At 40.9% G+C, this 14,169-nt stretch overlaps 1 protein-coding gene across 1 annotated transcript in view; it reads left to right on the top strand.

Annotated features, from left to right (window-relative positions):
- Positions 1 to 14,169, top strand: part of CD2BP2 (CD2 cytoplasmic tail binding protein 2) — a 1,650,073-nt gene that overhangs the window by 1,485,289 nt on the left and 150,615 nt on the right. The window contains exon 5 of the mRNA XM_044086686.1: positions 13,113 to 13,665. Within this exon, the coding sequence (XP_043942621.1) occupies positions 13,113 to 13,665 (553 nt within the window). The remainder of the gene's footprint in view (positions 1 to 13,112; positions 13,666 to 14,169) is intronic.

Raw genomic sequence — 14,169 nt, 5'->3', positions numbered from 1 at the left:
ACAACATATGCTTTGGAGTCCCCTTCAAGTTTAATAGTCAAAAATAAGTCCAATATTTCCAGGTTTTCTTGTTCTGTCATGTTTCACAAATATAATTAATGCTATTTAGACCTACGTTTATTTGTCAATTTCCGAGTTGCTGGTTTTCTTCCTGTTGATATCCATTTCCCAGATCCACTTACTGGTTCATTTCCAAGGTACTCCTGGTCCGTCGCGTCAACTCTTGTGCTTTTGTCTCTCTCTCTCAGGCACTTTCCTTTGCAATATTGGAAAAGGTTTCACTGGCGCAGTCTCTCTGTGGACTTTATTACCAGAACAAGAAGCAGGATGTCCTTCCATTTCACAGCTCGCGTTTAGCCTCTTCTGTATGAAAGATTGATTTTGACCCTCCAGGAAAAATATTCTGAAAATAGTTGGATACAGCAGCTTGAATTTCTCACCTGCTTCTTGACATTCCCTAATTGCTGGAATAAATTTATTATTTATTATTTATTTCCAGTTTGATTACCGGGGAAGTCCACTTGGTCAAAGTGACCCGTTTTCAGTGGAGGCCCTGGGAGAAAAGCTCCAAGATACATAATACAGATTAGATACAAAAATACAAGGGTGTCAGTCTTACATAATATGGAAACAGTTTCAAGTAAGGACCTTGAAAATATGCATAACCAGCAGAAAAGCATTGAGTGTGGACTTATTGTTTATGCATTTTCTTTAGTGTGCACTCTCAGATATTAGGTGAGAAGATGTTTTATATACATACTTTTAAGTAAAATGAGGATACACTACACATGCACAATTCCAGAAAAGAAATTAGTAATGGAAAGCGATATATAACATTTACATTGTTGAATCATATGAAATAAGTAGCTAATAGAGATGGGAGAGCTTAGAAAATGCTCGTGGGAGCATAGCTGAAGGAGACTTATTGAGGTTATCGATAGCTATTGTTATTGTATTGATAGTTATTGATAGCTAATGGAGAACGGAGAGCTTAGAAAATGCTTGTGGGAGCATAGCTGAAGGAGAGTTATTGAGGGCTTAGGAACCTGAGATGGAAAACCCCCAGGGGAATGTACTTAAGATTAGGTTGGATGGTGGGAGTTGCATTTCCATTTTGTGGCCAGGTGTTTGGTAAGCAGAGTTTTGAAGTTTTCCAAGTTTGGGATGGTTCTTAGAAAGGGAGGAAGGGAATTCCATTTTTTTCCTAGAGAGACAGCGAGGAGAAGTTGGTCTGCTGTACTTTTGGGTTTGGGGATAGCAATTAGGTTTTGATGTTCGGATCTGAGAGTTCCATTGGCGGTGTAAGGGGGTAGGATATTAGTTAGCACTGGATATTTAGTTGGATGATATACAAGTCTGTGTGCAGTGGTGAGTTGTATGAAGTCTAAGTGGTTTGGGAGTTCAAGCCACTTTAGGGATCTCAGGGTAAGGCAGTGATGGGTAGAAGGTTTAGATTTGGTAGCAAATTTTGAGATTTTATTATAGCAGTTTTCTAGTTTGGAGGAAATAGAGGAGGACAGGTTAGTTAGCAAGGGGGCTCCATAATAAGGAAGGCGGTAGATAAGTGGTGGCGAGAGTATTCCTAGTAGTATAAGAGAGGAAGCGATTGCTCCTATACAGCATAACTAGCTTTTGCTGGGTTTTCTTAATATTTTGTTGAATATGGATATCGAACTTGAGATGTTTGTCAGTAGTAATACCAAGTAGTTTAGCGTAAGGAACCACTTCTGTATGTGAGTTAGTTTGACTTAGGACTTTGAAGGCATTTTTGTTGTAGGAGTATGTCTTTGTGGGAGGGAATAGTAGAATTTTTGATTTGTTTGTGTTGAGAGAGAGAGAGGTGGTTTTGGTGCATCCAGTTTGCGGTGGATGAGTAGGCAATTTGGGTTTTAGACAGCAATTCTGAAAAATGTACTTGTCTTCTGCCGGGGGTGTACAGTGAGTAGTCATTTTCCACAAACATTCTGCTGCCTCTCACTTTTAGTACTTTGTTCTGACACAGTTTTGTCAGAAGCAACTCCTACTGCTGGTAGAATGTCCTTCTGCCACAGTTTTGTCAGAAGCAACTCCTACTGCTGGTAGAATTGCATCTTTACTATTACAATTCATGGTTGCTTTATCATAGCCAGGTTTGGAACATACACACAATGTGCCCTTTCAATTAACAACTGCTCTGGAATACCAGTCCAGTTGCTTATTTGTGCTTTCATAACATTAATACAGTCTGTTCCTTCCAATTTCTCTTGTACAGCAGAAACTCTCCAGTTTCCCCAATGTGCTCTTTCCTCTGATTCTACCACTTTTGAAGCAGGTTTTCTTGAGCAGTCTTCATTTCGACCTTTGATTGTTTGCAGTTTTATCATCTCATCTGAATATCTGTTTAAAGCTTCTTCTATTTTTCCAGCCTTTTGTTATTTGAGTTGATGTACTCATTCAGTGTTTTATTTGTTTTAATTGGCTCTGAGTGCATTTGACTTATTTTTTCCTTCAGATTATTATATGTCTCGTCTTGCACCCAAGCTGGAGCTTGAACTTCTTTTTGCTGAACAGCTGCAGGATTCTTCTCAGCTAGTGTTTTCTCTTCACATTTTGCGTTTGATTTTTTTTTCATGTTCTCTAAATGTACACTTACTGGCCAGTAACTGAAATTTACCCAGAAAGATGAGTTCACTGGCTCTCTCTTCTGTGTTTCTGTTTTCACACTGGTATACCTAAAATTAAGGTTACTCAGTGTGCAACCATCTTGGACGTCCTCCTCTTCAACAATTTTTGTCTCTCCCGGGGTGCATTCTTTTTATTCTGACTTGACTGTCCCTGAATTTCCCCAAGACATTACCTCGTTTCCTTTCTTGATCTGCTTCCAAAGGAAAATGTCTTTTTCAGTTGCAATCCACTGGTTTAGCAGCTCCTTATCCGTCATCCTCCTGGTGTCTGACATGCCAATTGGCATAATTCAAATTTCCATCAATTAATCTACTTTTCAGGCAGTATTTCAACCACCTTTTTGATTAGTTGCCCAGCCATTTATTTGGTATTTAAATGTTCCTTGCCTTGAGACCAAATGTTTGTTGTTTCATCTCTCTGACTTATGTCCTGAACAGACAGCAGTACATCCTTCCACTTGACATGGCAGCTCACCAGTTGAATGTCATTAACCTGTGCTGCTTTATCATATAATTCCAGAAGAAACTGCCAGTTTCCCCCTCATTTGTTGGAAGTGTTATGACTGTCTGTTCTGCTCTGGGGTGCTTCCCTCCCTATATATGTTTAATTACCATTTTTTTAAGTTTATTCTGTAGCTTTTTCCTCAGTTCATAAAACTGGGATTGCCCTCTGTAGGTATGTATGCATGTACTATAAGCATCTTCAATATCTATTCTTTGATGTAAGTCCACTTTAAGACCTGCCATGGGGTCGTCTGTATTCTAATATCTTCCGTCATTGCAGCCCATGATTCTGTTTGTTAGTCTTCGCTTTTAGTAGTGTTCCTTGTACCTAAAGTATCCGAGCCAGTAGTGCTCCCGTAGGTATGGATGTTCTTGTAGTATGTCACAAGCTCAGGCTTAGTTTACACAGATTGCTTTTGTTTTGTAAACCAATATTCTTGCAAAGTTTCTTAGTAATTAAAACAGGTTTACGTCCAGGTTCTCAAGATAGATTGTAACATCATCAGCAAACATTAACACTTTCTGTTCTGCATTATTCTTTGTCTTTAAGGCAAGGAGCTCCAAATACAAAGCAAATAGAAGGGGTGACAGAGGGCAACCCTGTCTCATCCCTATTTCTGTTTTAAAGTACTTGGAAACTCTTCCATTTATTTTAACTGCTGCCCAGGAGTGGAGGCAGATGTGCTAAACCAAGGAGACAGAATCACCTGGAAACCCCGTCCTTTTCAACATTTCCCACAAGTAGTCCCAATGCACTTGCTTTCTCTGCATCCAGACTCAGCATAAGAAGGGGCCGCCAGGTTCTGTCTACCCCTGAATGTATCATATTTGTCCTATGATGAGTCATATGTTTTTCTCCCTTTAATAAACCCAGTCTGATCTAAATCCTATAATTTATAATTGCTAATCTGTTTGCCAGCACTGTTGCAAGTAGTTTATATCATGATGCAAGACTGCAGTTTGATGATATGAGCCCATTACAAGGATCCCTGCCTTCTTTCGGTATAACTGTCAGTACGGCCTCTTCCTGTGATCACAGTATCTTTATCGTCTGGTTAAATAGTTTGCACAGATAGGGGTATTATTTTGTGTGGTATTACTTTCTGTACTCCCCGAGGACTTCCCACTTTTTAATGCACCTAGATGCTCTTTACACTTTAGTTCAATGATTTTAATGGTTCTTTTTCCTCTTGGGTTAAGCCAGGGAGTTCTTCACCTGTCAGAAACCCATCTAGTTCATTTGACAAGCTCATGGTAATGTCCTGAGCCTTATACAATTCTTAGTAATAGCAGAGATCTGCATAATGTTTGAGGCATCCCTGTTTATTTCTTCAGATTTTAGATCCAGGATCTTAACAATTCCCCTCTGTACCTTTTGTTGCCTGCAGTAACCGGCTAATAATCTTTGCAACTTGGAATGTGAACCTAAAGTACCTCTGTCCTGTTACTGTTTTCTCCTCTGTAGTACCCTATCCAAATGTTGTGCCATCTTTCCTACACCTTCAGCAACAGGTCTTCTTCATATTGAGTTTGACCCTTAGCCTTGTTTTAAAGCTGTCTCATTTAGTTGACTCTAAACTTCCTTAACTAAACACCCTGCCTGTGTATCTATGCACCTGTCCTGGCCTTTGAGTGTTCCCTTCATCGCTACCTTAAGTGCTTCCCATTCTAAAACATCTATGTCATTATATGTTTTTCACATCCTCAGTCTTTTGGGGAAATAAAGTCCACAGCTGTTTTCATCCTGTTATTTCTCAGCCAGTAGGGACTATTTTTTCTCCGGTGTCTCCCTATCCACCCTTGGTGACATAATTTCAGCTAGAACTGTCACAAGGTCAGGAATGGTTAATGGGTGTGTTAGTATATGTCATTAGTCACCAAATGCTCATGCTGTACCATTTTATAGAACCTGTCTAATCAAGACTAACCTCCATGTTTGCCAGAGTAATAGGTGTATTGTTGGCTCTGTCGGTTACTGTAGGTCATGTTTGTCAGAGTAATAGGTGTATTTTTGGCTCTGTCTGTTACTGTTGGTCATGTTTGTCAGAGTAATAGGTGTATTGTTGGCTCTGTCGGTTATTGTAGGTCATGTTTGTCAGAGTAATAGGTGTATTGTTGGCTCTGTCGATTACTGTAGGTCACGTTTGCCAGAGTAATAGGTGTATTGGCTCTGTAGGTTACTGTAGGCCATGTTTGCCAGAGTAATAGTTGTATTGTTGGCTCAGTAGGTTACTGTAGGTCATGTTTGCCGGAGTAACAGGTGTATTGCTGGCTCTGTACATTACTTTAGTTCATGTTTGGCAGAGTAATAGGTGTGTTGTTGGCGCTGTCGGTTACTGTAGGTCATGTTTGTCACAGTAATAGGTGTATTGTTGGCTCTGTACGTTACTGTAGGTCATGTTTGTCACAGTAACAGGTGTATTGTTGACTCTGTCAGAGTAATGGGTGCATTGTTGGCTCTCTACGTTACTGTAGGGCATGTTTTTCACAGTAACAGGTGTATTGTTGCCTCAGTACGTTACTGTAGGGCATGTTTGTCAGAGTCACAGGTATATTGTTGGCTGTGCAGGTTACTGTATGTCATGTTTGTCACGGTAATAGGTGTATTGTTGGCTGTGTAGGTTACTGTACGTCATGTTTGTCACAGTAATAGGTGCTTTGTTGGCTCTGTACGTTACTGTAGGCCATGTTTGTCACAGTAATAAGTGTATTGTTGGCTGTGTAGGTTACTGTAGGTCATGTTTGTCAGTGTAATAGGTGTATTGTTGGCTCTGTCACAGTAATAGGTGTATTGTTGGCTCTGTCAGTTACTGTAGGTCATGTTTGTCAGTATAATAAATGTATTGTTGGCTCTGTTGTTTACTGTAGGACATGTTTTCAAGAGTAATAGGTGTATTGTTGGCGCTGTATGTTACTGCAGGTCATGTTTCTCACAGTAACAGGTGTATTGTTAGCTCTATATGGTACTATAGGTCATGTTTGTCACAGTAACAGGTAATTTTGTTGGCTCTGTACGTTACTGTAGGTCATGTTTGTCACAGTAATGGGTATATTGTTGGCTGTATACTGTAGGTCATGTTTGTCACAGTAATAAGTGTATTGTTGTCTGTGTAGGTTACTATAGGTCATGTTTGTCAGAGTAATGGGTGTATTGTTGGCTCTGTCGGTTACTGTAGGTCATATTTGTCAGAGTAATAGGTGTATTGTTGGCTCTTTCGTTTAGTGTAGGTCATGGTTGTCACAGTAATAGGTGTATTATTGACTGTGTAGGTTACTGTAGGTCATGTTTGTCACAGTAGTAGGTGTATTGTTGGCTCTGTCATTTAGTGTAGGTCATGGGTTGTCACAGTAATAGGTGTATTATCAACTGTGTAGGTTACTGTAGGTCATGTTTGTCACAATAATAGGTGTATTGTCAGCTCTTTCGGTTACTGTAGGTCATGTTTGTCAGTAATAAGTGTATTGTTGGCTGTGTAGGTTATTGTAGGTCATGTCTGTCACAGTAACAGGTGTATTGTTGGCTGTATATGCTACTGTAGGGCATGTTTATCAGAGTAACAGGTGTATTGTTGGCTCTGTATGTTACTGTTGGTCGTGTTTGTCACAGTAATAGGTGTGTTGTTGGGTCTGTCGGTTACTGTAGGTCATGTTTGTCACAGAAATAGGTGTGTTGTTGGCTCTCTACGTTACTGTAGGTCATGTTTGTCATAGTAACAAGTGTATTGGCTGTATAGGTTGCTGTAGGTCATGTTTTCCAGAGTAATGGGTGCATTGTTGGCTCTGTCAGAGTAATGGGTGTATTGTTGGCTCTGTATGTTACTATAGGGCATGTTTGTTACAGTAATAGGTGTATTGTTGGCTCTGTAGGTTAGTGTAGGTCATGTTTGTCACAGTAATAGGTGTATTGTTGGCTCTGTTGTTTACTGCAGGTCATATGTCACAGTAATAGGTGTATTATTGGCAGTGTAGGTTACTGTAGGTCATGTTTGTCAGAGTAATAGGTGTATTGTTTTCTGTGTAGGTTGCTGTAGGTCATGTTTGTCACAGTAATAGGTGTATTGTTAGCTCTGTAATTTACTGTAGGTCATGTTTGTCACAGTAATAGGTGCATTATTGGTTGTGTAATTTACTGTAGGTCATGTTTGTCAGAGTAATAGCTGTATTGTTGGTTCTGTAGGTTACAGTAGGTCATGTTTGTCACAGTAATAGGTGTATTGTTGGCTCTGTCGGTTAGTGTATGTCATGGCTATCACATTAATAGGTGTATTATTGGCTGTGTAGGTTACTGTATGTCATGTTTGTCACAGTAATAGGTGTATTGTTGGCTCTGTCGGTTAGTGTAGGTCATGATTGTCACAATAATAGGTGTATTGGCTGTGTAGGTTACTGTAGGTCATGTTTGTCACAGTAATAAGTGTATTGTTGGCTGTGTAGGTTACTGTAGGTCATGTTTGTCACAGTAATAGGTGTATTGTTGGCTGTGTAGGTTATTGTAGGTCATGTTTTTCACAGTGATAGGTGTATTGTTGGCTCTGTCAGAGTAATGGGTGTATTGTTGGCTCTGTAGGTTAGTGTAGGTCATGTTTGTCACAGTAGTAAGTGTATTGTTGGCTATGTAGGTTAGGTCATGTTTGTTAGAGTAATAGGTGTATTGTTGACTCTGTGTTGTATACGTATTAGGAGCACTACACTCTTGTAAATACAGTGTACTGTATACATATTAGGAGCACTACACTCTTCTGAATGCAGTGTACTGTATACATATTAGGAGCACTCCACTCCACTGAATGCAGTGTACTGTATACATATTAGGAGCACTACTCTCCTCGGAATGCAGTGTACTGTGTACATATTAGGAGAACTACACTCTTCTGAATGCAGTGTACTGTAAACATATTAGGAGCACTACACTCCTGTGACGAGCAGTTGCTCAGCTGTGTACCTCCTTGCAGTTGCTGTGGTTTACATGCATATATGCAGGGATGTCAGTGCTGGTGTTAGGTTTAAGTACTGCCCCCCCCCCCCCGGTATAATGTGTCAGTACATGTGTGTGTTTGTTTGTTTAATCAAGCAATGAATCAATTAATTAATTAAATTAACCCCCACCTTTTAAGATTGTCTCACAACCCAAAATGAAGTTTAATGTCACTTTTGTCTTTGCTTGTCAGCGTGCATGCTAAGGGTGTCACAAGAGCCAGGCCTTCTTTGTCTCCCCTCGTCTTCTACAGCAGACATGTAACTAATTGGGGCTTAGTCACTAAGTGTTGAGAATGATTGAAACAAACAAATTAGTCTGAGGCACTGCTTAACATTTGCTGACGAGATGTCAAAAACCATATTCTAAATTTTGTGGCGCGTTTCTTGGAGGCCCTGGTCATAAATAAAGTGATAACGTCTTCCCAGTAATCTCCTTATTTACACAACTGGCGCATATAGCTCTTTATTACCTAATTCGCAGAGTACGGCAGAGCCTTAAAGGCCTGTCATGCATTTGTTTATGTAGTTGATTCTCTCAACCTCTAAGTGTATTTGTCCAGTGTTTCCCCAACTTGTACGATCCTGCTGTAACACTTTGCCCCATGATGTTACTGACTTCTGCGCCAGCACTTCCGTTCATACTTCTTATGAAGGACTGTATTCCCCTCTGTCATTCCTGCATGTTCTGCTTAAATACAGGAAGGGTTTCAGTGGTCTGCTTTCCATGCAGCTGGTCATTTAGGGTCATTGCATCAGTCTTTATGGGATTCACTGTTTGTTGTTTTCTGTGAATACTCCTTTTCGTATGTAGGATGGTCCAAAACTAATGACTGTACTTACAGGATTGAAAACGTAAAAAAATTCAGAGTAGAGAAGTCTAAAGTGCAGTTGCAATCACCAACTCAGTTTAAAGTAAGGGATAAATCATCATCTTTGCGCGTGAGTCTTAAACAAGTAGTCTTTCTCCATAAACACCTGCTGAGTTCTTATTTTCAACTGTTTTCCCTTCTTCCATGGGGAACTTATTAGCTGCTCTTTGAGCTAGTAGGTTTTTATTTTGGCTAATGTCGGTGTAGAAGATGGAGCTTGTGATCTCTGACAGGCTGATACCAGATGGACTTTATCTACCTTTATCTTGTCTTTGGTTATATCACGCCACTGGGAAAGTAACTCTGACAAATCCTTGCCTGTCTTTGCCCTCAGACCTTTCAGGTACATTGATAAAATGTAAGCTTTCTTGGATCTCTGACAGGCCGATACCAGATGGACTTTATCTACCTTTATCTTGTCTTTGGTTATATCACGCCACTGGGAAAGTAACTCTGACAAACCCTTGCCTGTCTTTGCCCTCAGACCTTTCAGGTACATTGATAAAATGTAAGCTTTCTTGGATCTCTGACAGGCCGATACCAGATGGACTTTATCTACCTTTATCTTGTCTTTGGTTATATCACGCCACTGGGAAAGTAACTGACAAACCCTTGCCTGTCTTTGCCCTCAGACCTTTCAGGTACATTGATAAAATGTAAGCTTTCTTGGATCTCTGACAGGCCGATACCAGATGGACTTTATCTACCTTTATCTTGTCTTTGGTTATATCACGCCACTGGGAAAGTAACTGACAAACCCTTGCCTGTCTTTGCCCTCAGACCTTTCAGGTACATTGATAAAATGTAAGCTTTCTTGGATCTCTGACAGGCCGATACCAGATGGACTTTATCTACCTTTATCTTGTCTTTGGTTATATCACGCCACTGGGAAAGTAACTGACAAACCCTTGCCTGTCTTTGCCCTCAGACCTTTCAGGTACATTGATAAAATGTAAGCTTTCTTGGAGCTCTCAGTCTTCCAGCTCCTGTATTCTGTCATTTATTTCTTCTAAGGAGGCCATTCTGGTTTTCATATGTATTTCCCCATTCTTCGGCGCTGCTGAATCATCTGGGTGTATTTTCAGTGCTAGTTTAGCCTTGTGTATTCTAGCATTCCTTTTTTAATGTAGTTCAAAAGGGCATCCCTTATTTTCCTGATGTCGGGTCAGTTTTCTGTCCAGTTTCTGACCTGTTTTAATTGGTGTGGTTCACACGTGGCTGATGGCTGCTTTCCACCCTCTGATTGTAGGCAGCACTAATATTTAGTTGTATCCGTTTTCACTTTGATTTTCTTCTTTTCGACATCCAGCTTCTTTCCTCGTTTACTTAGTGTTTCTTTTGTTAGTTTATAGGTCAGTAGTTTGTCAGTAATATTGCAATCTCCTGGAGTCAGTACAGAGAGCATTTGGAATGCTGCCTTCCCCATTTAATGCCATACTGGAAGTTCAACTTAGAATTTCTTATTCTGTATAAGTAAGTAATGTGCCTTATGAATGTCTCCTTAAGAAATGTGAAAGAACAAGAATGAAAGGTGCAGTGGACAAAATGTTCTCAGTGTAGTAATCCAGTGTGTTCTCATTCTGAGTGCATGGAAAGAACATATTAAAGGAAGAGAGACTGCATTAAAATGTCATCTTCCGTTTGTGTGTTGTGGGATGAATCCTTGGATAAAGAACTGTATCATTGTGGCAGCCCTTAATGAGTCACCATTTGGGGTTAGAATAGATTAACTCCTTAAGATTGGTGCAAGGGCAGCGTCATTGTACAGATAGCTTTTTATTTTATTAGATGCTGATCTCTGTAAATGTACTTGCAAGTCTGCTGAGTGTTTGTCTGTTTCATGTAGAAGCAAAACCAGGTGATAATAAACAGACAGGTAGGCATTTTTACCTATATTGTAGAAACAAATTAAGGGCCATGTCCCATCGTTGTAAAGAATTCCTGCTACTAGAAGCTGACTTATTGTTCTAAAAGAATACTGCAATTAAGGGGTCGGTGCGGTGTTACATTTCAGTTACTTGATAATTTTGGTAAATGTACATATAATTAATAGCCTTATTGAGTGTTTGGGGGTTGACTGCGGTGGTGGTGCTGCAGTACCGTTATTGCCTCACAGTTAGACGTTGCCCGTTCGATTCTCAGAGAGTCTTCTGTGTAGCGACATGTGTGAATGGGCGTTCCTTTGTTGTTGAAGGTTGTGCGTTAGGCCTGGCAAGCCAGTACGTAAAAATCTACTGCCAATCATTAGCGGACCGGAGTTCCGCTGTGTTGACCCCTAACTGGGAAAAAGCCGAAAGACACAAACATTGAGTGTTTGGGGGTTGTGATATATTTGGGTAATAATTTTGACAAATTAAGTATATTTGATAACTTCATTGACTGCTCGTGGGGCTGTGTCATACTTGCTATGTATAGTAATTCACAATTGACAGCACTGTAGTTAGGCAGTTTTGTTTACCTAACAGCACCTCTCCCTGAGCCACTTCTTGGCTAGGGAAAGAGGTAGGTAGGTGTGTAGGTGTGTGTGTGTGTGTCTGCCTGTCTGTCTATGTGTGTGTCCTCAATGGTGTGTGTGTGTGTCTTCAACGGTGTGTGTGTGTGTGTGTGTCCTCAACGGTGTGTGTGTGTGTGTGTGTGTGTGTGTGTGTGTGTGTGTGTCTTCAACGGTGTGTGTGTGTGTGTGTGTGTGTGTGTGTGCCTCAGTGGTGTGTGTGTGTGTCCTCAACTATGTTTTTGTGAATTTTCCTGAGGTATTCTGTTGCTTTCGATATTTCACAGCTATGCTGGTGTGTGGGTTGGCAGTGTGTTATAAATTGCATCTAGGTGTGATTTCAGGTGTACCCTTTCATGGACTGGTGTCCTATCTGGGATTGGTTCCTGCCTTTTCCTTTTTGATTGCTGGAATAGGGTGTGTACCTGGACCAACTCAAAGTATAATAAAGTGAGTAAAGAAAATTAATGAATGGATTGTTGCATGCATAATGGGCCAGTCATGCAGACTTGTCTAATGTACCTTACCGTTACCAGAAATCCTGGTTTTCAGGGGTGACCCAGGCATTTTATTCTAATCGTGAAAGTGTTTTAACAGATAGCACACTTGTCTTTGATGCCAGAAAGATCAGAAAGCTTTAGCCTCTGTGCCCACACCAGCTATTTTGATCCATGTTCTAACACAGACACTGTCATGCGGCATTACAAGGGTTGAGTGGTGCACCATTGAGGTGCTGTTCTTAAGAACAGATGTTAGACTTAAGGCCCAGTCATTCTGAATTTCTAGTAGCTCAGGTTGATGTAATAGAGTCCACTTCATTTATTGACAAGAGTAAAGACATTTCCCAGTATCCTGAACAGGTTACTCTTGTCAGTGTGCGTCTCCCTGAAAGGAAGACCACAAGTAATAGGCTTAAGCTGATCAAGAAAAAGTAAATAAACTTTATACGAGTTATTTAGGTACTGTATGTGATATGCTGGTGGAGATGAAACTCCATTCTGCAGGAGGAGTGGCTCTGCACACTAGAGCTTCTGACCTTCACTATGCCCTATGTGACTGGTGTGACAAGTTCCACAGGTGGCACATGAGTGGGCTGCTGCAGGATGGGAATAAGTGGATGATGACCACGTGCCCATCTTAAGGAGGGTATTGGTGATCTTTCCCTGTAAGACCTCCAGCTGGGTTTGAAGCAGGATGGAAGCCCATCAGAGGTAAACAAACAATCCAGAGGTAGTACATCAGGGATTGTAAGCCTAATGGAAGTGGGTGTTCACACTGGACCCAAGACTGCAGTCCTTATTCATCACTTCTGGCCAGTGGGAAAGGGTAATCTCCATATCCAGCCTTAATCATGTGACTTATGACATTTGGGGTTAAGAGGACTGAAAGGTCCAGTAAGGGTTGAAAGACTTGATGCTCAGGGGTGAGAGAACCAAAGAATATTGTGATAATTTATTTTTGGAACAGTTATTATGACAACTGGTATTGACATTTTCTTTATGTGTAGATAGTTCTGTTTACAGAGCTAGTCTGTCAAACTTTGGAAACCCTGTATTGCTGTGTACTTTCTTTTTTTAGTGGTATTGATATATTTTGTTGTTGTACCAGGTGGAGGTTAAACAGCGCCCATTATCGAAGGTGAATACATGGAATGATGATGAGCCTGATGATGCCGCACAGTCACCTGTCGATCAGAAAGTACTTCTGGAAGAGATGTTGCAGTTACTGCAGCCAGGAGAAACAGTAGCAAAGGCCATCCGACGGCTTGGCCAAAAGGGAAAGCAGAACCAAAGTAGCCGGACATGGAAGATCAAAAGGGTGAAACCCCAGCAGGATGAACAGGAGGAGGAGAAGAAGGAGGAGGAGAAAGAAGAGAAGGAAGCAGAGTTGGTCATGACAGAGGCTGAGCGGTTAGAGCATGAGAGCAAGGAGAAGCTTGACCGCTTAACTGGGTTAGCGGACCAGATGGTGGGGCGGGGGGTTTACACAATCTACCAAGAGACTTATGAGAAGTTGAGTTTCCGCCTTAGGAAGCTACAAGCTCCTGAAACAGCCCCAGCAAAGGCAACCAAGGAAGTGATGGATATGTTCGCAGATAACAGTGATGAGGAACTTAGTGAAACTGATTCAGCACCTGCAAAAAACAACAGCCAGGCACAGGGTAAGTACTCTAACTTTCTAGATGTTTAGTACTTGTAAACGTAACTGCACAAGCTTTCAAGTGCATGTCCTTGCTATGCGAAAATGACGAGTCCAAAAGCATGAGCTTTTCATAACACGCGTACGAGCCTATGTCAAATAGTTTGTTGTAAGGAAATTCAGAGAGCTGGCCATGTACATAAGTCCATTCCATGTTGCCAACATGTTTACACATGGGAGACTAGTTTATTGTAATAAAATGCAGGAATGCTCACCTGCTGTGTATAAAAGATTCACTGATGGTGGATTTGACTTAATCATATCAACAACAAACACACTTCAAGACTAGTCAGACAGTATGACGTGCTAGTCAGACAGTATGACGTGCTAGTCAGACAGTATGACGTGCTAGTCAGACAGTATGACGTGCTAGTCAGACAGTACGACGTGCTAGTCAGACAGTACGACGTGCTAGTCAGACAGTACGACGTGCTAGTCAGACAGTACGACGTGCTAGTCAGACAGT

This window comes from Protopterus annectens, chromosome 10.part0 (genome assembly GCF_019279795.1).
Source record: "Protopterus annectens isolate FY-2018-M chromosome 10.part0, PAN1.0, whole genome shotgun sequence".
Lineage (NCBI taxonomy): Eukaryota > Metazoa > Chordata > Ceratodontiformes > Protopteridae > Protopterus > Protopterus annectens.
The sequence above is the reverse complement of the archived record's forward strand: the minus strand, read 5'-3'. Positions and strand labels throughout refer to the sequence as shown.